At 42.5% G+C, this 25,081-nt stretch overlaps 1 protein-coding gene across 9 annotated transcripts in view; it reads left to right on the top strand.

Annotated features, from left to right (window-relative positions):
- Positions 1-25,081, top strand: part of LOC132391675 (short coiled-coil protein-like) — a 48,044-nt gene that overhangs the window by 19,295 nt on the left and 3,668 nt on the right. For 4 of the 9 annotated variants that reach the window (XM_059965165.1, XM_059965166.1, XM_059965171.1 and 1 more), the window contains exons 4-6: positions 3,071-3,168; positions 3,258-3,281; positions 19,604-19,714. In XM_059965165.1, the coding sequence (XP_059821148.1) occupies positions 3,071-3,168; positions 3,258-3,281; positions 19,604-19,714 (233 nt within the window). The other 5 variants (XR_009511305.1, XR_009511304.1, XM_059965169.1 and 2 more) reach the window with 5 other exon arrangements.

Below are 25,081 nucleotides of genomic sequence, written 5' to 3'. Positions count from 1 at the left end.
GTGTCCTCGTGTGACAACCATTTCAGCCCTGGGAAAAAAGCCTCTGACTATCCACACTATCAATGCCTCTCATCATCTTGTACACCTCTATCAGGTCACCTCTTATCCTCCTTTGATCCAAGGAGAAAAGGCCAAGTTCACTCAACCTGTTCTCATAAGGCATGCTCCCCAATCCAGGCAACATCCTTGTAAATCTCCTCTGCACCCTTTCTATGGTTTCCACATCCTTCCTGTAGTGAGGCGACCAGAACTGAGCACAGTACTCCAAGTGGGATCTGACTGGGGTCCTATATAGCTGCAATATTATCTCTCGGCTCCTAAATTCACTTCCACGATTGATGAAGGCCAATACACCATAAGCCTTCTTAACCACAGAGTCAACCTGCACAGCTGCTTTGAGCATCCTGTGGAGTCAGGCCCCAAGATCCCTCTGATCCTCCACACTGCCAAGAGTCTTACATTAATACTATATTCTGCCATCATTTTTGACCTACCAAAATGAACCACTTCACACTTATCTGGGTTGAACTCTATCTGCCACTTCTCAGTCCAGTTTTGCATCCTATCAATGTCCCATTGTAACCTCTGACAGCCCTCTACACTATCCACAACACCTCCAATGTTTGTGTCATCAGCAAACTTACTAACGCATCTCTCCACTTCCTCAGCCAGGTCATTTATAAAAATCACGAAGAGTAGGGGTCCCAGAACACTCCTCTGAGGCACTCAACTGGTCACCGACCTCCATGCAGAATATGACCCGTCTACAACCACTCTTTGCCTTCTGTGGGCAAGCCAGTTCTGGATCCACAATGCAATGTCCCCTTGGATCCCATGTCTCCTTACTTTCTCAATAAGCCTTGCATGGGGTACCCCATCAAATGCCTTGCTGAAATCCATATACACTATATCTACTGCTCTTCCTTCATCAATGTTTAGCCACATCCTCAAAAAATTCAATCAGGCTCGTAAGGCACGACCTAACCTTTACAAAGCCATGCTGACTACCCCTAGTCATATTATACCTCTCCAAATGTTCATAAATCCTGCCTCTCAGGATCTTCTCCATCAACTTACCAACCACTGAGGTAAGACTCACTGGTCTATAATTTCCTGGGCTATCTCTACTCCCTCTCTTGAATAAAAGAACAACATCCGCAACCCTCCAGTCCTCGGGAACCTCTCCCGTCCCCATTGATGATGCAAAGATCATCGCCAGAGGCTCAGCAATCTCTTCCCTCACCTCCCACAGTAACCTGGGGTACATCTCATCCAGTCCTGGTGACTTACCCAACTTGATGCTTTCCAAAAGCTCCAGCACATCCTCTTTCTTAATGTCTACATGCTCAAGCTTTTCAATCTGCTGCAAGTCATCACTACAATCACTAAGATCCTTTTCCATAGTGAATACTGAAGTAAAGTATTCATTAAATACCTCTGCTATTTCCTCCGGTTCCATACAAACTTTCCCACTGTCACATTTGATAGGTCCTATTCTTTCACATCTTATCCTCTTGCTCTTCTCACACTTGTAGAATGCCTTGGGCTTTTCCTTAATTCTGCCTGCCAAGGCCTTCTCATGGCCCCTTCTGGCTCTCCTAATTTCCTTAAGCTCCTTCCTAGTAGCCTTATAATCTTCTAGATCTCTAACATTACCTAGCTCTCTGAACCTTTTGTAAGCTTTTCTTCTTGACTAGATCTATTAGAGCCTTTGTACACCACAGTTCCTGTACCCTACCGCAACTTCCCCGTCTCATTGGAACGTACCTGTTCAGAGCTGTATGCAAATATCCCTGAATATTTGCCACATTTCTTCCGTACTTTCCCTGAGAACATCTGTTTCCAATTTAAGCCTCCAATTTCCTGCCTGATAGCTTCATAATTCCCCTTACTCCAATTAAACACTTTTCTAACTTGTCTGTTCCTATCTCTCTCCAATGCTATTGTAAAGGAGATAGAATTATGATCACTATCTCCAAAATGCTCTCCCACTGAGAGATCTCACACCTGACCAGGTTCATTTCCCAATACCAAATCAAGTACAGCCTCTCCTCTTGTAAGCTTATCTACATACTGTGTCAAGAAACCTTCCTAAACACACCTAACAAACTCCACCCCATCTAAACCCCTCACTTTAGGGAGATGCCAATCGATATTTGGGAAATTAAAATCTCCCATCACAACAACTCTGTTATTATTACCCCTTTCCAGGATCTGTTTCCCTATCTGCTCCTCAATATCTCTGTTACTATTAGGCGGTCTATAAAAAAACACCCAGTAAAGTTATTGACTCCTTCCTGTTCCTAACCTCCACCCACACAGACTCTGATACAATCCCTCCATGGTGTCCAGCTTTTCTGCAGCTGTGACACTATCTCTGATCAACAGTGCCACACCCCCATCTCTTTTGCCTCCCTCCCTGCCCTTTCTGAAACATCTAAAGCCTGGCACTTGAAGTAACCATTCCTGTCCCTGAGCCATCCAAGTCAGTAATGGCCACCACATCATAGCTCCAAGTACTGATCCACACTCTAAGCTCATCTGCTTTGTTCACAACAGTCCTTGCATTAAAATAGACACATCTCAAGCCTTCGGTCTGAGCACGTCCCTTCTCTATCACCTGCCTATCCTCCCTCTCACACTGTCTACAAGCTTTCTCTATTTGTGAGCCAACCTCCTCTTCCCCAGTCTCTTCAGTTCAGTTCCCACCCACCAACAATCCTAGTTTAAACTCTCCCCAGTAGCCTTAGCAAACCTCCGCATCAGGTTATTGGTCCTCCTGGGATTGGTCACTCCTGCCCCAAAAGAGGTCCCAATGATCCAGAAATCTGAATCCCTGCTGCCTGCTCCAATCCCTCAGCCACGCATTTATCCTCCACCTCATTCTATTCTTCCACTCACTGTCGCGTGGCACAGGCAGTAATCCTGAGATTACTACCTTTGCGGATCTGCTTCTCAACTTCCTTCCGAACTCCCTGTAGTCTTTTTTCAGGACCTCTTCCCTCTTCCTACCTATGTCATTGATATCACCATGTACCATGACTTCTGGCTGTTCTTCCTCCCACTGCAGGATATCTTGGACGCGATCCAAAACATCCTGGACCCTGGCACCTGGGAGACAAGCTACCATCTGAGTTTCTTTCCTGCGTCCACAGAATTGCCTGTCTGACCCCGTAACTATAGAGTCCATATCACTGCTGCCTTCCTCTTCCTTTCCCTACCCTTTTGAGCCACAGGCCTGGAATCTGTGCCAGAGGCATGGCCACTGCCACTTCCCCCAGGTAGTCTGTCCCTCCAACAGTACTCAAACAGGAGTACTTATTGTCAAGGGGTACAGCCACAGGGGTACTCTCTAGTACTTGACTCTTCCCTTTCCCCCTCCTGACTGTGACCCAGCTGTCTGTCTCCCGAGGCCCCAGTATGACCACCTGCCTATAACTCCTCTCTGTCACCTCCTCGCTCTCCCTGACTAGGCGAAAGTCATTGAGCTGCATCTCCAGTTCCCTAACTCGGTCCCTCAGGACTTGCAGCTCGACGCACCTGGTACAGATATGGCCGTCTGGGAGGCTGGGAGACTCCAGGACCTCCCACATCTGACACCGAGCACAGAAAACTGGCCTCACACACATACTACCTCCTTTCCTCAAATAACATAGTTAAACCTACCTCACCTTGTCCTATTACCACCTCAGCCTGTTGAGCCAAAGCACTACCACTCTGCTGCCTTTCACTTCCGCTGTTCACTCCGACGCTGCCTGCTGGATACGGCGGTCTTTTTAAACCTTTCGCGCTGTGCTGGCTGACATCATGCGCCTGCGCAGTCTCGCCTCTCTTTAACCCGAGTAGTTAAAAAAAACTCCCTTTGCTCCGAAAAATCAGCCGTTCACTCACAGCCTTCTTGCTCCAAGTGCCACAGGTTAAAGAACATGCCTTTAATCCGTGGGAGTCTTGAATATAAAATAATACAGACAATGTGCTGGAGGAGCTCAGCAGGTCAGGCAGCGTCTATAGATGGGAATAAATGATCGACATTTCGGTCTGTGACCCTTCATCAGGACTGATATTAAGTATAAAGTTGTGTGCAGTCTCCATAAACTTCTATCACTTTCTGTCCCTCTCCCACAATCCCAACACCTTTGGAAGGACATTCAGATGGAATGAAGGGAAAGGTGATGGTGACAGAAAATAAAGATGAGAGAAGTGTAACACAATTATTGATGGCATTGCAGTTTAAAGTAATCTGCATGGGCTTCATTAAGACCTTTTTGGAAACAACATTGGAGACTGGTTCAAAAGATTATAGCCCTTGGAATCCAGGGCAAGCTGGCAAATTGGATCGCAAGTTGACTTGGAAACAGAAGGGTGATGGTGGAGGGTTGCATTTGGGGTAGAAACCTGTGACTGATGGGGTAGTATAAAAAATCAGTACTAGGACTCTTACTGTAGCAGTAATTACTTATACATTAATAATTTCGATATGTATATAGGAGGTATGATTAGTAAGTTACCAGGTAGTTTGTACCTGGTACAATGTACCAGGTACATTGTAGTGTCATTGCTAAGATGTGAGTCGCTGGATGTAGGCTATGGCATGATACTGATCCAGTTGGTAAAGGGAACAGAGCAGTGCCACATGGAATTTAATCCTGATGCGTGTGAGGTTCTGCATTTTGGGGAAAATATAGTATAGGGTTAACCCAGTATGTGCCAGAGTCTTAGAATGTATTGAGAGAGAACTGTGTTCCAAAGATCAGCTTTATTTGTCATAGTTACATCGAAATGTACAGTGAAATGTACCATTTTGTGTCAACAACCAATACAGCCGGAGAATTGTGCTGGAAGTAACCCACAAGTGTCCACAGCATCACATGCCCAAAACTCACTTGCCCTAACTGGAATGTGGGAGAAACCCCTGCGATCACAGAGAGAACGTACAAACTCCTTGAAGACAGTGGGAGGAATTGAACTCTGCTTTGTGATCACTGGCAGTGTAAAGCGATTGCACTAATCACCATGCTACCGTGCTGCCCTCAAATCTGTTCTAGTCCAATGATCCCAGACGGTGGCAGTACAAGTGGACAAAGTAGTGAAGAAGGCATATGGGATGCATGTCTTCATTTGCAGGAGATAGAATATAAGGGCAGAATACACTGGTACAACTTTATAACATATTAGTTGCATCTGGAGTTATGCATACAGTTCTGGTTGCCACACTGTAGAAGAACATAATTGCACTGGAAAAGGTGCAGAGGAGGTTCACAAAGATGTTGTCTAGGATGGAGCATTTTGGTTTTGAGAGAGTTTGGACAAGCTGTGTTTATTTTCCTTGGTGTAGAGACGGTTGACGGGGATCCTGATAGAAGTATACAAAGTTATGAGGGGCACGGAAAAAGTTTGTGAACCCTTTGTGATTAGCTAGTTTTCTGCATTAATTACCCATAAAACATGGTCTGTTCTTCATCCAGGTCACAATAATTGACCAACACAATCGGCCTAAGCTAATAATACACAAACAATTTTACTTCTCATCAATACGGAGTATACTGTTTAAATAATCACAGTTTGGGTTCAAAAAAAGTATGTGAACCTCTGGGGTAATACCTTCTACAAAACCTTTTGGAGTCAGGTACTCCCATTAATGAGATGAGATTGGAGGTGTGGGTTGTAGAGGTGCCTTGCCCTATATATCACAACAAAAATACACAAAGTCACAAATATACACACACTGCCTGCTCTTCTCGAGAAAGATCTGTTTATGTGCAACATGCCTCAATCAAAACAACTTTGAGAGGGCCTTACTGATGCATGAAGCTGGAAAAATCTACAAAAGCATATCCAAAGACCTGAGGGTTCATCAATCCACAGTAAGAGAAATTGTCTGCAAATATGCTGTTGCTACTCTCCCTAGGGGTGGGTATCCTGCAAAGATCACGCCAAGAGCACAAAGTGTAATGCTGAAGGAGGTGAAAAAGAACCCAAGGGTAACAGCAAAGGACCTGCAGAATTCTTTAGCAAGTTCTCAAATCTCTGTATGTACACTATAAGAAAAGCACTGAACAAGAATGGTGTTCATGGAAGGACACCACGGAGGAAACCACTGCTCGCCAGAAAAACATTGCTACATGTCTCAAGTTTGCAAAAGACCACCTGGATGTTCACAACAGTCTACAACACTGACAGTGTTCAGTGGACAGATGAGACAAAAGTTGAACTTTTTGGCAGAAATGCACATTGCTATGTTTGGAGGAAAAAGGGCACTGCACACCAACACCAAAACCTCATCCCAGCTGTGAAGCACGGTGGAAGGAGCATCATGGCTTGGGGCTGCTTTGCTGCCTCAGGGCCTGGACAGATTGCAATCGTTGAGGGAACAACAAATTCAAAATTGTATCAAGACATTTTACAGGAGAATGTCAGAGTAGGGGCCCATCACCTGAAGCTTAATAGAAGTTGAATGATGTAACAAGACAATGATCCGAAACAGGAGTAAATAAACAACAGAATGATTTGAAAAGAAAATATTTGTGTTTTGGAATTGCCAAGTCAGAGTCCAGAACTTAATTCAATTGAGTTGCTGTGGCAAGACCTGTTCATGCAAAGTATCCCAGAAGTATTGATGAACTGAAACAGTTTTGCATGTAGGAATGATCTAAAATTCCTCCTTGCTGTTGTGCAAAACTGATGAGCAGCTATAGGGAATACTTGAGGGAGGTTATTGCTGCTGAAGAAGTTATTAAATACAAGGGTTCACCTACATTTTCTAGTCTGGACTGTGATTAAACAAAGTGTTCAATAAAGACATGAAAAGTACAATTGTTTGTGTTATTAGTTTAGGCAGATTGTGTTTGTCTATTATTGTGACTTAACTGAAGATCAGACCACATTTTATAAGTAATTAGTCAAGTCAAGTCTATTGTCATTTCAACCATAAACTGCTGGTACCATACACAGTAAAAATGAAACAACATTCCTCCAGGACCCTGGTGCTACATGAAACAACACAAAACTACACTAGACTATGTAAAACAACACAAAAACTACACTAGACTACAGATCTGCACAGGACTACATAAAGTGCACAAAACAGTGCAGGCCAGTACAATAATTAATAAACAAGACAATAGGCACAGTAGAGGACAAATTACAATATAATGATAAATGATGTAGATGTCAGTCTAGACTCTGAGTATTGTGGAGTCTGATGGCTTGGGGGAAGAAACTGTTTCATAGTCTGTTCGTGAGAGCCCAAATGCTTCGGTGCCTTTTCCCAGATGGCAGGTGGGAGAAGTGTTTGTGTGAGGAGTGCGTGAGGTCCTTCACAATACTGTTAGCTTTGCGGGTGCAGCGTGTGGTGCAAATGTCTGTAATAGTGGGAAGAGAGACCCCGATGATCTTCTCAGCTGACCTTACTATCCGCTGCAGGGTCTTGCGATCCGACGTGGTGCAATTTCCAAATGAGGCAATGATGCAGCCGCTCAGGATGCTCTCGATACATCCCCTGTAGAATGTGATGAGGATGGGGGGTGGGAGATGGACTTTCCTCAGCCTTCGCAGAAAGTAGAGATACTACTGGGCTTTCTTGGCTGTGGAGCTGGTGTTGAGGGACCAGGTGAGATTCTCTGCCAGGTGAACACCAAGAAATTTGGTGCTCTTAACGATGCAGAAAACTAGGTAATTGCAAAGGGTCCACAAATATTTTCTTGCAACTGTAGATAAATTGTAAGAAAAATTACTACCTCCCATTACAGGCTTTTCTAAAACTAGAGGGCGTGGGGTTTTCGGGTAATGGGAGGTTTAGAGGAATCTGAGAAAGAACTTTTCCCCCAGGGTGTGGTTTGAATCTGAAATGCATTCCCTGAGGGGGTGATGGACGAAGAAGTGACCAAATGAAAACTAGAGTTGCTAAGGCACAGAAGACCATGGACCAAATGCTGGGAAATGTGATTAGTATCAGCATGTACGTGGTGGCCCAAACAGCAAACTTCTGTCTTGCCAGCTTCAGAAAGCTTTGCTGTCAATCCTTGTCCTTCTGTGTCACAATACCTACCATTGGCTGAAATCTCAGTGGAGGAACGACATGTAAGGAGAAGCCATTTTTGGAAAGAGAACCTTTAGTGTTGCTTTCATTTTATTCCTGCCTCTCAATCTAGCTGAAATGTAAACAATAATTAATTGCCTTTGCTTGTAGTCAGCAGTATTTGTCTGGGTGGAATTGGTAAAGTTTATTTCGTACCACTTTAAAATACTGCAGAGCAGTTCCACAATTTACTGTTTTTATATTCCAGACAGCTGTTAAGCCTTAATATTTCTCTTTTGCTTTCTCAGAGCTGTCTGCACGTGTGGATGCTGTGAAAGAAGAGAATCTGAAACTGAAATCTGAAAATCAAGTTCTTGGACAGTACATAGAAAACCTTATGTCAGCTTCTAGCGTTTTCCAAACAACAGATACAAAAGGCAAACGAAAATGAGACTGGCATTTATAGTATGTTTGTATTCTGTACAACATCATAGTCCACATCATTTTCTTGGCTGTTACAACCAGTAAAACCTGCCTGACATTATTTTTTTTTGGGTATTATTTCTAAATTGACCTCTGAGAAATTATCCAAGTCTCATCAAGCTGGTTGGCCCTTGTTAGAAAGATGTTGAAACATGATCTTTAACATTTAAATGTTAAGAATCCATAAATTAACCTGATTATTACAATACATGGAGTATCTTGTTTGAAATACTCAGCAGGTCAGGTGGTACCTGATTGAGAAAATTATTTTTTACCTAAGCATTTCCAGCATTTGCTGTTTTAAGGTATCCAGCATCAACAGTTTATTGTTTTTGTTTTTGTAGAGCATGTAGAGTACTGGAGCCCCAGAATCAAAATAATTTATGTTCCTGTTACCTCTAGCTTTAACTTGACTTGAGTGCAACATATAACCTAGATTAAGAAAACGTGCAATATAATGTTAACATTTAGAAAATTAACTATTTTAACATTGCATATGCTAATCAGAAGATGCATGACATTTTTAAGATGGCCTCCTTTGTGTAAAGTGAGGTAATACCTATGATTCTACTGTGCTGTTTGTACTTATCATATTAAAATTGGAGCTAATTTTTTAAGTTATAGGGCTATGGTGTCTCTCTTAAATTCAAATTAGATAGCTAACTTGGTTCACAATAACTGGGCATTTAACAGACTTTTCCAGGACACACATTACTATTGCTAATGAAAAAAATGTTTGGACTGTTTCCAGATGAATTTGATGCATTTTTTTTTAAATAGAACTAAATCAAAAGTAAAGGAATGCAGGAAATTATTTAAATAGTATCTAACAAATTCCCTTAAGTATTTTCTTTCAACACTCTGTAAGATATAATTTATACTTATGGGGGGAGAATAGATTGTAGGATGTGAAAACAGGCTGAGATTAAGTATGCACATAGACAATAGACATTCGGCCCTTCTAGCCAGCACCGCCATTCACTGTGATCATGGCTGATCATACACAATCAGTACCCCGTTCCTGGCCTCTCCCCATATCCCTTGACTCCGCTATCTATAAGAGCTCTATCTAACTCTCTCTTGAATGCATCCAGAGACTTGGCCTCCACTGCCTTCTGGGGCAGAGCATTCCACATATCCACCACTCTGGGTGAAAAAGTTCTTCTGCATTCTGTTCTAAATGGCCTACCCCTTATTCTTAACTGTGGCCTCTAGTTCTGGACTCACCCATCAGTGGGAACATGCTTCCTGCCTCCAGCGTGTCCAATCCCTTAATAATCTTATATGTTTCAATCAGATCCCCTCTCATCCTTCTAAATTCCAGTGTATACAAGCCCAGTCGCTCCAATCTTTCAACATATGACAGTCCCGCCATTCTGGGAATTAACCTTGTGAACCTACGCTGCAAGAATGTCCTTCCTCAAATTTGGAGACCAAAACTGCACACAATACTCCAGGTGGGGTCTCACCAGGGCCCTGTACAGCTGCAGAAGGACCTCTACTCCAAAACTCAATTCCTCTTGTTATAAAGGCCAGCATGCCATTAGCTTTCTTCACTGCCTGCTGTACCTGCATGCTTGCTTTCATTGACTGATGTACAAGAACACCTAGATCTCGTTATACTTCCCCTTTTCCTAACTTGACACCATTTAGGAAAGAAATTTTAAGACAGTAAGCACACCAGATTCTTCAAACAAATTAAAACTTGAGTTAAAGATAGTTTATTGTGTTCAAGACTTACACGTAAAAAGTTACTTAGTCTGGAAAATGGAGATTTTCCATGTTGACACCTGCATAAAGCGCACATGGAGAAACTGCACATTCTAGCCAATATTTTTATTTCCTTCAACTCGAGTGAAATGTACACAATTTCCTGACGTGCATCAGAAATTTATTCTCCATTCTGAGAGTAGGCAGGTGACTTTCTTTTTTTAAAAAAAAGATTCATTTGAACCTTTGCATCATAAACCTGCCTATGCAATGTTGGGATGACAGTCCATTACTGTCTGATTGATTAGGACATAACTTTTCATAGTGAAATTAGGATTTGATCCAGTTAAGGTTAATATTATTGATGAATTAAACATGTTTAAACAGCTACTTGAACACAATAAACTATCTTTAACTCAAGTTTTAATTTGTTTGAAGAATCTGGTGTGCTCACTGTCTTAAAATTTCTTTCCTAAACATCTTAATTCACAGTATACTTTTCAGTAACTGGATTCATTTGAGCCCTGGTGTGTATCATCGATTGTATCTTACTCTATCCTTTAAAAAGATTTACAGAATTTACAGATACTTAAGGAAAAACAATAATTACCATAATTATCACAATACAATCGTGTAAGACATAAAGATGTCATGTGTAACTGATATAGGACAGGTTAGTGACCATGTGTGTGGTTGCAGTGCTTAGTGATAGCCTCAAGGGAGAAAACAAGTCTCTTCCCTTTAGCTGTCTTCTTGAACAGATTAGGCTAATAGGTTAAGGGCAATATTAATTCTATCTCATAGGTGCTCAATCACTGTTCTATTATGCATCACCTTAAGAATATTTTATTGATTTTGAGTAGTGTCCCAGTGGTTTCATACGACTAAATTTGCCAGTGGAGCAATCATTTATAATTACCCAAACGGTGATTCCTCGATGAGCAGACTGGCACATGACTTCCACACATCTTTCCCCTACTTTGGGCTTGCTCAGCTCACCATACCATATCTCGTTTGGGACACTTTCCCCAGACACTGTCAAAGCAGTTTAATTAACTTTATCTTTTATATCAGTCTTAGTTTATTAGCATGTAGGAGCCCTCTTTTTGACACTGCTCCAGATTTTGCACTTTGCTCTATTTTCTCTGATTTCCAGCTTTTGGGAGATCCAGCTGAAAGACATCTTTTTAATAATCTCTAGTTGAAGACAACTTAAGTTAAAAATGCAACTCAATTGTTCTTTCTTTTAGGATCTTTGATGGTGCTTTCACAATTTCTGCTTTTAAATAATAAACAAGAATACACTGAATTGAGAATATTAAAAATTGATTAGGATTCTTAGTTAATTTTCAACCTAATTTCCAGCATTTTAATATATTGTAACTAAAATCCCTTGAAAACATGATCTCCCAATTAACTTCTGATTATGCATTTCTAATGTAATTACTAATGCATATGAACCCTTGAACAGAGACCATCGGTAGCTACACCAGGTTTATTAGGATCAAGGCAAACTCTGGAATATTAGCAAGAGCATGCTCAAACTAGGTTTTGACCACCATTGCCAACATTAATTTCCAAAATTCTTTTCCTGCATACTAATTTTGTTGGTTCATCTTAATCAGATGCTTCAGGCACTGAGGGTGACAATATTTTCTTATTTGCAGATATACACCCAGTGGCCACTTTATTAGATATCTCCTGCACCTCAAGGTCTTCTGCTGCTGTAACTCCATCCACTTCAAGGTTCGATGTGTTGTGCACGCAGAGATGCTCTTCTGCACACCACTATTGAAAGACATGGTAATTTGAGTTACTGTTATCTTCCTCCCAGCTTGAACCAGTATGCCAATCCCCTGTAAACTCTCTCATCAACAAGGTTTCTTCGCTCAAAGAACTGCCATTCACGGGATGTTTTATGTTTTTCACACCATCCCTGTAAACGCTAGAGACAGTTGTGTGTTAAAATCCTGGAGTTTTGAGATATTCAAACCACCTGTTTGGCACCAACAATCATTCCACAGTCAAAGTCACTTACAATATATCACATTTCTTCCCCCATTCTGATATTTGGTCTGAACAACAACTGGACCACTTGACCATATTTATGCATTGAGTTGCTAGCGTATGATTGCTTAATTATATATTCAAATTAATGAGGTGTAGAGGTGTACCTTTTAAAGTGGCCACATAGTGTGTATATATTTTGCATTATTTGGGCTCCATCTATGTTCATTTTCATAAGCTGATGACTCAGAGCCCTGGTTGAAACAACAGGCCAGTTTTCATGAATGTCTGATGTCGCAATGAAGCAGAGGTACATACATTTGAATAGTCAGAGCACATCTCTCCTCAGTTCTCTTAGGGTTAAATATAGAAGCATCATTGAGGGGAATCCTTGTTTTGTGATGAAAGTTAATGAGTATGGTTCATTCTGACAAGCTGAATGGAATCATCTTGCTATTGTAGTTGACCACAGCTGAAAAAATATATTATTTACTGGTCTTCAGTTGGTACCATTCATTTCTTTCACTTTTAATTTTGGATCTAAACCAGGTATAGTTCTATTCACAATGAGGGAGGGGCCCTTCTATCTTAGGAAAATCAGTATCATAACAAGATAAGAGCCCATGATGTTACAGGAAAGATACCAGCATGGATAGAAAATAGGCCAACTGGCAGGGGTCAAAGAGTGAGAATAAAGGGGGTCTTATCTGGTTGGTTGTTGGTGACCAGTTGGTGACCTCTTAGGGCTGCTTCTTCTTATGTTAGATGTCAATGATTTGGGTGATGGAATTAATGACTTTATGGCCAAGTTTGCAGATATTATGAAGAAGGCTGCTGAGGAAGTAGGAAGTCCGCAGAAGGACTTGGACAGATTGGGAGAACGAGCGTGTAATTGGCAGATGGATTATAGTGAATATAGTCATGCACTTTGGTTGATGGAATAAAAACATAGACTATTTTCTAAATGGGGAGAAAATTTAAAAGTCAGAGTTATAAAGAGACTTGGGAGTCCTCGTGCAGGATTCCTTAAAGGTCAATTTGCAAGTTGAGTCAGTGGTAACAAAGGCAAAAGCAATGTTAGCATTCATTTTGAGAGGCTTTATACAGCATTGGTCAGACCACACTTAGAACATTATCAGCAGCTATGGGTCCTGAGAAAAGATGTGCTGGTATTGGAGAGGGTCCAGAATAGGTTCATGAGAATTATTCCGTGAATGAAAGGGTTTGCATATGAAGAGCATTTGATGACTCTGGGCCTGTCATTGCTGGGGTTTAGAAGAATAGGGGATAGGATCTCATTGAATTCTGATGAATATTGAATGGCCTAGATAAAGTGGATGTGGAGAGGGTGTTTTTTACAGTGGGAGACATCTAGGATCAGAAGGCACAGCCTCAAAATAGAGATGAGGAGGAATTTCTTTAGCCAGAGGCTAGTGAATCAAAAGAATTCATTGCCACAGACAGCTATGGAGGCCAAGTCATTGGCTATATTTAAAGTGGACGTTGATCAGTTCTTGATTAATCAGGGTGTCAAAGGTTACAAGGAGAAGGCAGGAAAACGGGGCTGAGAGGGATAAGTCAGCCATGATAGAATGGCAGAGTAGTCTCGAGCTGAATGGCCTAGCTCTGTTCCTACGTCTTATAACTACATCTGGATGGTACTCAAACGTCTGAATTTACTTGTCAAAGTACCTTTTAATCTATTCTCTGCCTTTCCCAGCATGCAAAGCCTTAGACTCCTTTGGTTTTTGAATGTGTTTAATCACTACATTTATTTGACCCTTGGCTGTTCCTTGTAGGTACGGAATGAAAAGATGGAGTTGTAGTGTTTGTCAGCTGCTCTGTCACGTCTGCAGTACAACGCAAAGTCACTTTTATATCTGTCACTGTGACATGGTGCAGGGCAGTTTTTCATATACCTATCATTGTTCTAGCTGTCTGTGGGTGGTGGAAAATGTAACCAGTTCCTTAGGTGTGAGGACATTTTCCCAGTGAAATGTGATCCCTGGATTGGTATTCCCCACCCAAGGACCACTAAAACAATGGAAATTTTCCTTTTGTAAATGTCGAGTTGCAGGGGGAGGCTTCAACCCATTTTTTTAATCGTCCTTCAAGACCAAGTAATAGCTGTAGCCTGAAGGTGCTGTGGGGTATGTGTTTATAAAATCTGTGTGTGTGTGTGTTGTGCAGTGGCGCACAGTTTAAGTGGTGCCTGAGTAATGGTGTCCTATAAGACAGCTAGAATTGCTGTTCTCAAATTTCTTTTTGCCCTCTAGACACTAGGCTACTGTGGATAATTAGTTTTAAGTAGGTATCTCTTAACAGCAGCACCCAAAAAAGTTAAAATAGATAAAGTTCCCATGAATTGAGGCATACGAGTCTCTGGATATCTGAGTTGGGTGTTATGTGTGAGAACAAGAATAAAGCTGCATGGGACTGGGCTGGAAAGTGAACGAAGTAGAAGATGATCTTACTGATGAGAGAAAAGCCTGGAGGGCCAATTGTCCAAGCTTCTTCCTATTTCTTGTATCTTTTATATGCTGCCCAATGTGATTAAAATGTGTATGAAGACAGGAATGATATGCAGCACATTATTCATTCACATCAGGAACCAGCTGTGCCTGATCTGTTGCCAAGTTTTCAAAATCATTAAGTGAGAAACAAAAATATGTCTTTAAAAATTGTTCAAATTGCTCTCAAAATTTGTTTGAAACCACACTGTATTTCCAAATTGCAGCTATGACTTTTGGAAGTTAAGCATCATGTTTTACCTAAACTCATTCTCTTACCACTGGGTACCAAATTTCCCATTTTATCTGCAGAGGCAACCAAGCCTCAAGTCTATTAAAAATAGTTTAAAGAGAGGTTTAGCCACATAATTTTCTGGTGATGATGTAAAAGAAAGAAAAAAACTTCATTTTCTGCAAAATTTGCTACAAGGGCTGATGTATCTGATTGACCTAATACATAAGTTTTATGCAAAGTGATTCAAATATAAGCAATTTGCACTTCTAGTTAGTCAATTACATTGACCCAATTGATTTCAATCATTTTAATTTTGAACACATAAGTTTTAAGTGGATGCAAATTATTTTAAGAAAACTGCAATTGGCAGATGTAAATGAATCTGAATTTAATAATGCATAAATTTTAACAGGTTTTATTTGAACATTTTGCAAATTGGTTTAATTATCTCAGTGTTGAATATTGTATAATTTTAATTGCTCTCCTAAGGAGGATACCCCTGTCTGAAAGTATTTTATAACATTGCCAACCTGCTGCTGACAGACAGTAGAGAACATAATCCCGTGAATAAGGGGCCTCCTGGACATCCTTATGAGTGAAGAATGACAATGATGCATGGGTGGCTTAGCTGAAGCCCATTCTTCATGGGCACTGAGGAAGCCAGTCTGTTAGGTTTATTTCCTAAAACTAAATCTATTTTTTTCCCTCTCTCAGCAGATTAACTACATATGTACAGTACTTTGGTATCTCGCTTAACTATAAGATGCAAACGCAGGAAAAGAAAACATTATTATAACTGGAGCTAAAAGCAATGGAGATGTGTTACTGACACTGTTACTGTACTAGGAACTTAGCACAAATTGAGCAATGAATTGCCTTACAGTTCAGTGCGGAGCTTTTTCCCGATGGCTCATGTTGGGTGGATCGGAGTGCGCGATACATCTGGCAAAGGAGAGATGTGGATGTGTATTCTGCAAGCAGGGTGAATGTAGACCATTGCTAAAATCTGGCAGTAGCTTCCTCATGTGTTGGCAGACACCAGGATCCTCATCGTCCATTGGCTGTGATAGAAGTTGCACTCTTCTCCTCTCTGCTTGGCTGCAATGTTCTCACTAGCCCTGTTGTTTCTCAATGGTAATAAGTAACTGCTGCAGAGTTTGATTTTGTTAAACTAAGTCTTTATTCAGATCATCCTCCACCGCCTTCTAGAGAATTCCAAAACTTATGACCCTCAGGCAGGAGAAATTCCTCCACATCCCCATTATAAATAGACTGCCTTTATTTTGAACTAATGTTCCCTATCCCTGTTTCTTGCAAAAATGCCATCCCCTTCTCACAATTCCTCCGTCTCCACCGCATCTGCTCTCAGGATGAGGCCTTTCCTTCCAGGACAAAGGAGATGTCTTCTTTTTTTAAACAAAGGGGCTTCCCTTCTTCTATCATCAACTCTGCTTTCAAACGCATTTCTCCCATTTCCCGTACATCTGCCCTCACCCCATCTGCCCGCACCCCACTCGGGATAGGGTTCCCCTTGTCCTCATCTACCACCCCACCAGTCTCCAGGTCCAACATAGAATTCTCCATAACTCCCGCCACCTCCAACGGGATCCCACTACCAAGCACATCTTTCCCTCCGCCCCCCCCCTTCTGCTTTCTGCAGGGATCGCTCCCTATGTAACTTCCTTGTCCACTCTTCCCCCTCATCCCTTCCCACTGATCTCCCTCCTGGCACTTATCCTTGTAAACGGAACAAGTGCTACACCTGCCCTTACACTTCCTCCCTCACCACCATTCAGGGCCCCAGACAGTCCATTCAGGTGAGGCGACACTTCACCTTTGAGTTGGCTGGTGTGGTATACTGCGTCCGGTGCTCCCGGTGTGGCCTTTTATATATTGGTGAGACCTGACGCAGACTGGGACACCGTTTCGCTGAACACCCACGCTCTGTCCGCCAGAGAAAGCAGGATCTCCCAGTGGCCACACATTTTAATTTCACATCCCATTCCCATTCTGATATGTCTATCCTTGGCCTCCTCTACTGTTAAAATGAAGCCACACTCAGGTTGGAGGAACAACACCATATATACTGGCTGGGTAGCCTCCAACCTGATGGCATGAACATTGACTTCTCTAGCTTCCGTTAATGCCCCTCCTCCCCTTCTTATCCCATCACTGACATATTTAATTGTTTGTTTTTTTCTCTCTGCCCAACACTCTGCCTGTTCTCCATCTCCCTCTGGTGCTCCCCGCCCCCTTTCTTTCTCCTGAGGCCTCTGGTCCCATGATCATTTCCCTTCTCCAGCTCTGTATCACTTTTGCCAATCACCTTTCCAGCTCTTAGCTTCATCCCACCCCCTCTGGTCTTCTCCTATCATTTCGGATTTCCCCCTCCCCCTCCTACTTTCAAATCTCTTAGTATCTTTCCTTTCAGTTAGTCCTGATGAAGGGTCTCGGCCTGAAACATCGACAGTGCTTTTCCCTATAGATGCTGCCTGGCCTGCTGTGTTCCACCAACATTTTGTGTGTGTTGTTCCCTATCCTTTGATTGCCCAAGAGGAAACAACCCCTCTCATCTACCATTTTTTCTCAACATGCTGAACTTTTCCTAAGAAGATAATTCTGTCATTCCACAAACCAACCCAGTGAACTTATCTGAGCTGCCTTCAATGCAAGTATATCCCTCCTTACAGAAGGAAAACTTATAAAAACTGTATGCAGTATTCCAGGTATGTTTCCACCATTGTATTGTATAAGTTTTACCTCCTTTTGTCCTCAGCTTCCATTGCAATAAAGACCAACATTCCATTTGCTATCCTGATTGCTTACTGTACCTATAAACTAACTTTCTACTTTATGTATCTGAGAACCCTTAGACACACCTCTACCACAGAATTCTGTAGTCTCTCTCCATTTTCCCAGGAAAAGTAGTACCCCTACTGGGGGCACAGGCTGCCAATAGCAGCTCGCAGAGTTCTCTGTCCTGCACCTTAAGTTGACTGTCCCTTTGGCTTCTGCTGTCACCGCACGACTTCATACATCTTCGAGGCAAAGATCCTTCTTCTCCCAGCAATGAGGTTTTTAAGAGCTTCTATTGGCATTTATGTGGGTCTAGGTTTTTATGGGATGGGGTTGCTAGCCCCATGCCCAAGCCTTCACTTCTTGCAGCCAGGCTTGGGATTGTCCATGGCGGAGTTAGGCAAAGCAGATATTCTCATTATTTCCCCACATCTTTGTCCTCTTACTTAACCTCCTCGTATCCCTTTGTAGACTCCTTATGTCCTCCTCACAACAGTTTTCCTGTTTCTTTTCTACCTGCAACAAATTTGGTTAAATTATCCTCATTGCTGCATCACTAATGTAGACTGGAAACAGTTAAGCTTCTGCCATCTGATCTCTGGGATGCTCATCAACCTGAAACCAATTCACTAATTCCGACCTCCTTTACTTAGCAAATCCTCCACCCCTGCTAATATATTACCTACAGTGCTAAAAGCTCTTGCCTCAGTGAGTAATCTTTTATACGGGAACACCTTCTGGAAAATGAAACTCAAATCTCCTTTATATGTCTTTCATGTTACATCCCCAAAGAACACTGATAAATTTGTTAAACTCTATTTAGATTTCTGACACTATAGCACAGAAATAGACCCTTTGGCCCAAATAACCCATGCCATACTATTAATCTGTCTAGTCCCATGGATCTGCACCCAGACCATTGCCCTCCATTCACCTTCCATCCCTGTTCCCATCCAAATTTTTCTTAAATGTGAAATGGAACCCACATCCACCACTTCCGCTGGCAGTTCATTCCGAACTCTCACCACTCTCTGAATAAAGAAACTCACCCTCATGTTCCCCTTAACCAATTACCTCTAGGTCCAGTCTCACCTAACCTCAGTGGAAAAAGCTTGCTTACATTTATCCTATCAATACCTCTCATAATTTTGGATACCTCTATGAAATTTCCCCTTATGCTATGCTTGAATGAATAAAGTCCTAACCTATTCATCCTTTCCCTACACTCAGGCCTTCAAGTCTTGGCAATATCATTGTAAATTTTATCTGCACTCCTTCAATCTTATTGATACTTTCCTGTAGGTAGGTAGCTAGAACAATGCTTCAAGTTAGCCCTCACCATTGTCTTAAACAACTTCAATATAACATCCCAATGTGCCAAAAGCTCTCTTCACAACCCCATCTCCCTTTAATGCTACTTTTAAGGAATGACAGATTTGTATTCTTAGATCCATCTGTTCTACTTTACTCCTCAGTGCCCTACCACTCACCATGCAAGTCCTACCCTGGATTGTATTCCCAAAGTGCAAAACCTCAGACCTATGAGCATTAATTTTTTAGCCCATTTTCCCAGCTGGGCCAGATCCTGCTGCAAGCTTTGATAGTTTCCTTGCTGTCCACTACGCCTGTAATCATGGTCTCATCAGCAAATTTGCTGATACAGTTTACTACATTACCACAGATTGTTGATATTGCTGATGCCACGGAGCGCCATGGTAGTGTTGCGGTTAGTGCGATGCTGTTACAGCATGGGGGTCAGAATTTGGAGTACCAAATACTGGACTTAAGGTGTTATACTTAAATGCACGCAGCATAAGGAATAAGGTGGATGATCTTGTTGTACAGTTACAGATTGGCAAGTATGATATTGTGGCCATCACTGAGACGTGGCTAAAGGATGCATGTCTCTGGGAGCTGAACATCCAAGGATACACAGTGTTTCGGAAGGATAGGCAGGTAGGTAAAAGGGGTGGTGTGGCTTTAATGGTAAGAAATTATATTAAATCATTAGAAAGAGATGACATTGTATTGGAAGGTACAGAATCTTTATGGGTTGAGCTAAGAAATCTCAGGAGTAAAAGGACCCTGATGGCAGTTATCGACAGGCCTCCAAACAGCTGCAGTGATGTGGACTACAAATTACAACAGGAAGTAGAAAAGGTTTGCCAGAAGGGCAGTGTTATGATAATTGTAGGGGATTTTAACATGCGAGTGGATTAGGAAAATCAGATCGGCACAGGATCTCAAGAGAGAGAATTTGTAGAATGTCTATGAGATGGCTTTTTAGAACAGCTTGTTGCTGAGCCCACTAGGGGATCGGCTGTACTGGATTGGGTATTGTGTAATGAACCAGAGGTGAATAGAGAGCTGGAAGTGAAGGAACCCTTAGGAGGCAGTGATCACAACATGATTGAGTTCACTGTGAAATTTGAGAAAGAGAAGCCAAAATCTGATGTGTTGGTATTTCAGTGGAGTAAAGGAAATTACAGTGGCATGAGAGAGGAACTGGCCAAGGTTGACTGGAAAGGAACACTAGTGGGAAGGATGGCAGAGCAGCAGTGGCTGGAGTTAATGCGAGAAGTGAGGAAGGTGCAAGACAGATATATTCCAAAGAAGAAGAAATTTTCAAATGGAAAAAGGATGCAACCATGGCTGACAAGAGAAGTCAAAGCCAAAGTAAAAGCAAAGCAGAGGGCATACAAGGATGCAAAAATTAGTGGGAAGACAGAGGATTGAGAAGTTTTAAAAAGCTTACAAAAGGAAACTAAGAAGGTCATTAAGAGGGAAAAGATGAACTATGAAAAGAAGCTAGCAAATAATATCAACGAGGATACTAAAAGCCTTTTCAAGTACACAAAGAGTAAAAGACAGGTGAGAGTAGATATAGGGCCGATAGAAAATGATGCTGAAGAAATTGTAATGGGAGATAACGAGATGGCAGAGGAAATGAACGAGAATTTTGCATCAGTCTTACTGAGGAAGACATCAGCAATATACCGGACATTCAAGGGTGTCAGGGAAGAGAAATATGCGCAGTCACAATTATGACAGAGAAAGTACTCAGGAAGCTGAATAGTCTAAGGGTAGATAAATCTCCTGGACCAGATGGAATGCACCCTTGTGTTCTGAAGGAAGTAGCAGTGGAGATTGCGGAGGCATTAGCAATGATCTTTCAAAAGTTGATAGATTCTGGCCTGGTTCTGGAGTACTGGAAGGTTTTAAATGTCACTCTGCTATTTAAGAAGGGGGCAAGGAAGCAAAAAGGAAATTGTAGACCTGTTAGCTTGACATCGGTGGTTGGGAAGTTGTTGGAGATGATTGTCAAGGATGAGGTTACGGAGTACCTGGAGGCATGTGATAGGATAGGCAGAATTCAGCATGGTTTCCTTAAAGGAAAATCCTGCCTGACAAACCTAGTGCAATTTTTTGAGGAAATTACAAGTAGGCTAGACAAGAGAGATGCAGTGGTGTTGTGTATTTGGATTTTCAGAAGGCCTTTGACAAGGTGCTGCACATGAGGCTGCTAAACAAGATAAGAGCCCATGGAATTACGGGAAAGTTACATATGTGGATAGAGCGTTGGTTGATTGGCAGGAAACAGAAAGTGGGAATAAAGGGATCCCATTCTGGTTGGCTGCTGGTTACCAGTGGTGTTCCACAGGGGCCGCTTCTTTTTATGTTGTATATCAATGATTTGGATTATGGAACAGATGGCTTTGTGGCTAAGTTTGCTGATGATGAAGTGGCAAATGAATTACAATGTCGGAAAATATACGGTCATGCACTTTGGTAGAAGAAATAAACAGGCAGACTATTATTTAAATTGGGAAAGAATTCAAAGTTCTGAGGTGCAACGGGACTTGGGAGTCCTCGTGCAGGATACCCTTAAGGTTAACCTCCAGGTTGAGTCGGTGGTGAAGAAGGCGATTGCAATGTTGGCATTCATTTCTAGAGGAATAGAGTATAGGAGCAGGGATGTGATGTTGAGGCTCTACAAGGCACTGGTAAGACCTCACTTGGAATACTGTATGCAGTTTTGGGCTCCTTATTTAAGAAAGGATGTGCTGACGTTGGAGAGGGTTCAGAGAAGATTCATTAGATTGATTCCGGGAATGAGAGGGTTAACATATGAGGAACATTTGACTGCTCTTGGACTGTATTCCTTGGAGTTGAATGAGGGGGGACCTCATAGAAACACTTCGAATGTTGAAAGGCATGGACAGAGTGGATGTGGCAAAGTTGTTTCCCATGGTGGGGGAGTCTAGTACAAGAGGACATGACTTGAGGATTACAGGGCACCCATTCAGAACAGAGATGCGAAAAAATTTTTTTAGTCAGAGGGTGGTGAATCTATGGAATTTGTTGCCATGGGCAGCAGTGGAGGCCAAGTCATTGGGTGTATTTAAGGCAGAGATTGATAGGTATCTGAGTAGTCAGGGCACCAAAGGTTACGGTGAGAAGGTGGGGGAATAGGACTAAATGGGAGAATGGATCAGCTCATGATGAAATGGCGGAGCAGACTCGATGGGCCGAATGGCTGACTTCTGCTCCTTTGTCTTATGGTCTAAATCCAATAGCCATAATAGAATCAATGAAAGACCACACCTAATAGGGTGGACAACCAGTGTGCAAAATGCAATAAGCTCATCAAGTACAAAAGAAAGAAGAAAAAAACAATGAACATAGAGAACATGAATGAAACGTCCTTGAAAATTAGTCCATAGGTTGTGGGAACAGTTCAGTGTTGGGGCATGCTAAGTTATTCCATCTGGTTTAAGAGCCTGATGGTTGAGGGGTAACAACTGTTCCTGAACCTGATGGTGCAAGTCCTGAGACTCTTGTACCTTCTTCCTGATGACAGCAGCGAGAAGAGAAGATTACCGGGTAGTGAGGGTCTCTGATGATGGATGCAACACTCTGTGTGGATGTGTTCAATGGTGGGGAGGGCTTTATCCGTGATGGACTGAGACACATCCACTACTTTTTGTAGAATTTTCTGTTCAAGGGCATCAATGTTTCCATACTAGGCTGTGATGCAGCCAGCCAATATATTCTCCACCAGATACCACCCTATGAGTGAAGAAATTCCCCCTCATGTTCTCCTTAAACATTTCACTTTTCAACTAACCCATGACCTCTAGTTCTAGTCTCACCCAACCAAAGTGGTTTGCATTTACCCTATTTATTCCCCTCATAATTTTGTATACCTCTATCAAATCACTCCTTATTTTCCTACACTCCAGCAAATACAGTCCTAATTTAATCAAACTTTCCTAATAACTCAGGACCTCAAGTCCTGGCAACATTATTGTAAATTTTCTCTGCATTCTTTCAGTCTTTTTGATATTTTTCCTGTAAGTAGGTGACCAGAATTGCACATAATACTCCAAATGACTCACCAATATCTTATACAACTTCAACCTAAGATTCCAACTCCTATACTTGATAATTTATGAAAGCTAATATGTCAAAAGCATTATTTACAACACTACCTTCTTCTGACTCCACTTTCAAGGAATTATTGACCTCTCTCTTCTACTGTATTCTGAATTCTATGAGATTTACAGGAAGATGTTGTTTCCTGCTTGGCATTGCTGTCTGCTGCACCTCCGACAGAGCTCCTAGGTCAGCTGCAGGGTCATCATGCTGGGGATTTCTGCTCATTGGTAATTTGCTTTTATGCCCGGTATGTCAGGTGGCAGAATAGTGGCAGGGGCGTCTCCTTGGCACCCCCTGCAGCTTCCAATAGGGCTAGTCATCTCCCCAATTTCCGTCATCCAAAAGCTGCACTTTTCTGCCTCTTCAGCCAACTCTCTGGTGGTCCTCCTGAGCCGTGTTCCTGTCACTGCCATATCACGGAGCAACCTTATCATCTTCCGTTGAAAGAAGCAGTCAACGCTTCTGGTCGAGACTGTTTGTCAAGACGAAGCATCTCGGCCCAAAACGTTGACTGCTTCTTTCAACGGATGCTGCCCGACCTGCTGAGTTCCTCCAGCTTTTTTGTACATCTTGATTTGACCACAGCATCTGCAGTGTACTTTGTGTTTACTTATCATCTTCCACCTCTTCCGCTTGTGGGCAGCCTCCACTCCTCCTTCCCATGGAACGGTTAACTCAATGAGGAGGACTATCTTGACCACCGTGGATCACAGTACTATGTCTGGGCGGAGAGATGTGGTGGTGATTTCCATGGGGAACTGTAACTGTCTGCTGAAGTCTGCCCTCATGTTCCACTCCTAGCCTGTAGAGAGGAGGCCTGAAGGAGCTCTTGGGTGGGTACAATCAGCGCTCTTACCAGCCTTAACAAATGGGATGAGTTATCGTCCTGCTGGGGAAAGGCAGCTTCTCACACCGGCCTGCAGGTCCCCAGGATCTCCCTCAGCTTCTTTAGCACGTAGTTGTGCTGCCACTGTAACACCCTTGGGACAGTGCAGTCTTGCAGCCTGCCAGGATGTGTTGGAGGTTGGCATTAGGGGTATCACACAGGGGCAGCTATCCTCACTGCCAAACCAGTGGTGAAGATTTCAGGGCGGGGCAAAGTATCATATATTGCCCCGATGAGGAAGCAAAGTCTGGCTTGTAGGAACTTCAACAGGTCAGACCAGCTTAATGACCTGTTGATGGTGTCCTCCGATGTTGTCCTAGTAGCCTTGTGCCACTGCCTTCACCCCGTAGTGCTCCTGCTCTGTCCCTGTCAGCTCCTCCACCACCATGGTTTTCCTCCCTTTCTTCGAGGCAGGCTAGAAACATGCTGCCTTCCCCCAGCCTGGACTCTGCCGACAACCTCTTGGTGCTGCAGCCTGGTCTGCTTCGGCCGGTATGGATCGAGGGATTTGTACTCCTCACCTGTGGGTCACCGGACTCCCTCAGCACAATGGTCAGTTGGGTTTTCTCCTGCTTGTACCTGAGGCTGATGGATCTCAGTGGCAGCTGCAACATTTTTCCTGAAGAGGCCAGTGCCTGAGAAATAGCGGGGCAGCCCCAGTCATTTCCGGACGTACCCTGGTTTGTCCTCGCAAAGCGCAACACCTCAGACCTGTCTGTATTAAATTCCATCTGCAATTCTTCCAGCTGGTCCAGATCTCACTGCAAGCTTTGTTAGCCTTCCTCGTTATCCACTACACCATCAATTTGGTATCATCCACAAACTTGATGATTAAGTTTCCTACATTATCATCTAGGTCGTTGATATAGATGACAAACACCAATGGACCCAGCAATAGAAACAGTGGTGCTAAAGTGAACCCTGTAGAATTTTCTCTATTTCTGCATATATATGACCTAAAATGTGATCAGATCTTCACACAAATTCTAAAACTAGAT

The sequence above is a fragment of the Hypanus sabinus genome, chromosome 3, assembly GCF_030144855.1.
Source record: "Hypanus sabinus isolate sHypSab1 chromosome 3, sHypSab1.hap1, whole genome shotgun sequence".
Taxonomy (NCBI): Eukaryota; Metazoa; Chordata; class Chondrichthyes; order Myliobatiformes; family Dasyatidae; genus Hypanus; species Hypanus sabinus.
This window is presented reverse-complemented; position numbering and strand designations above follow the sequence as displayed.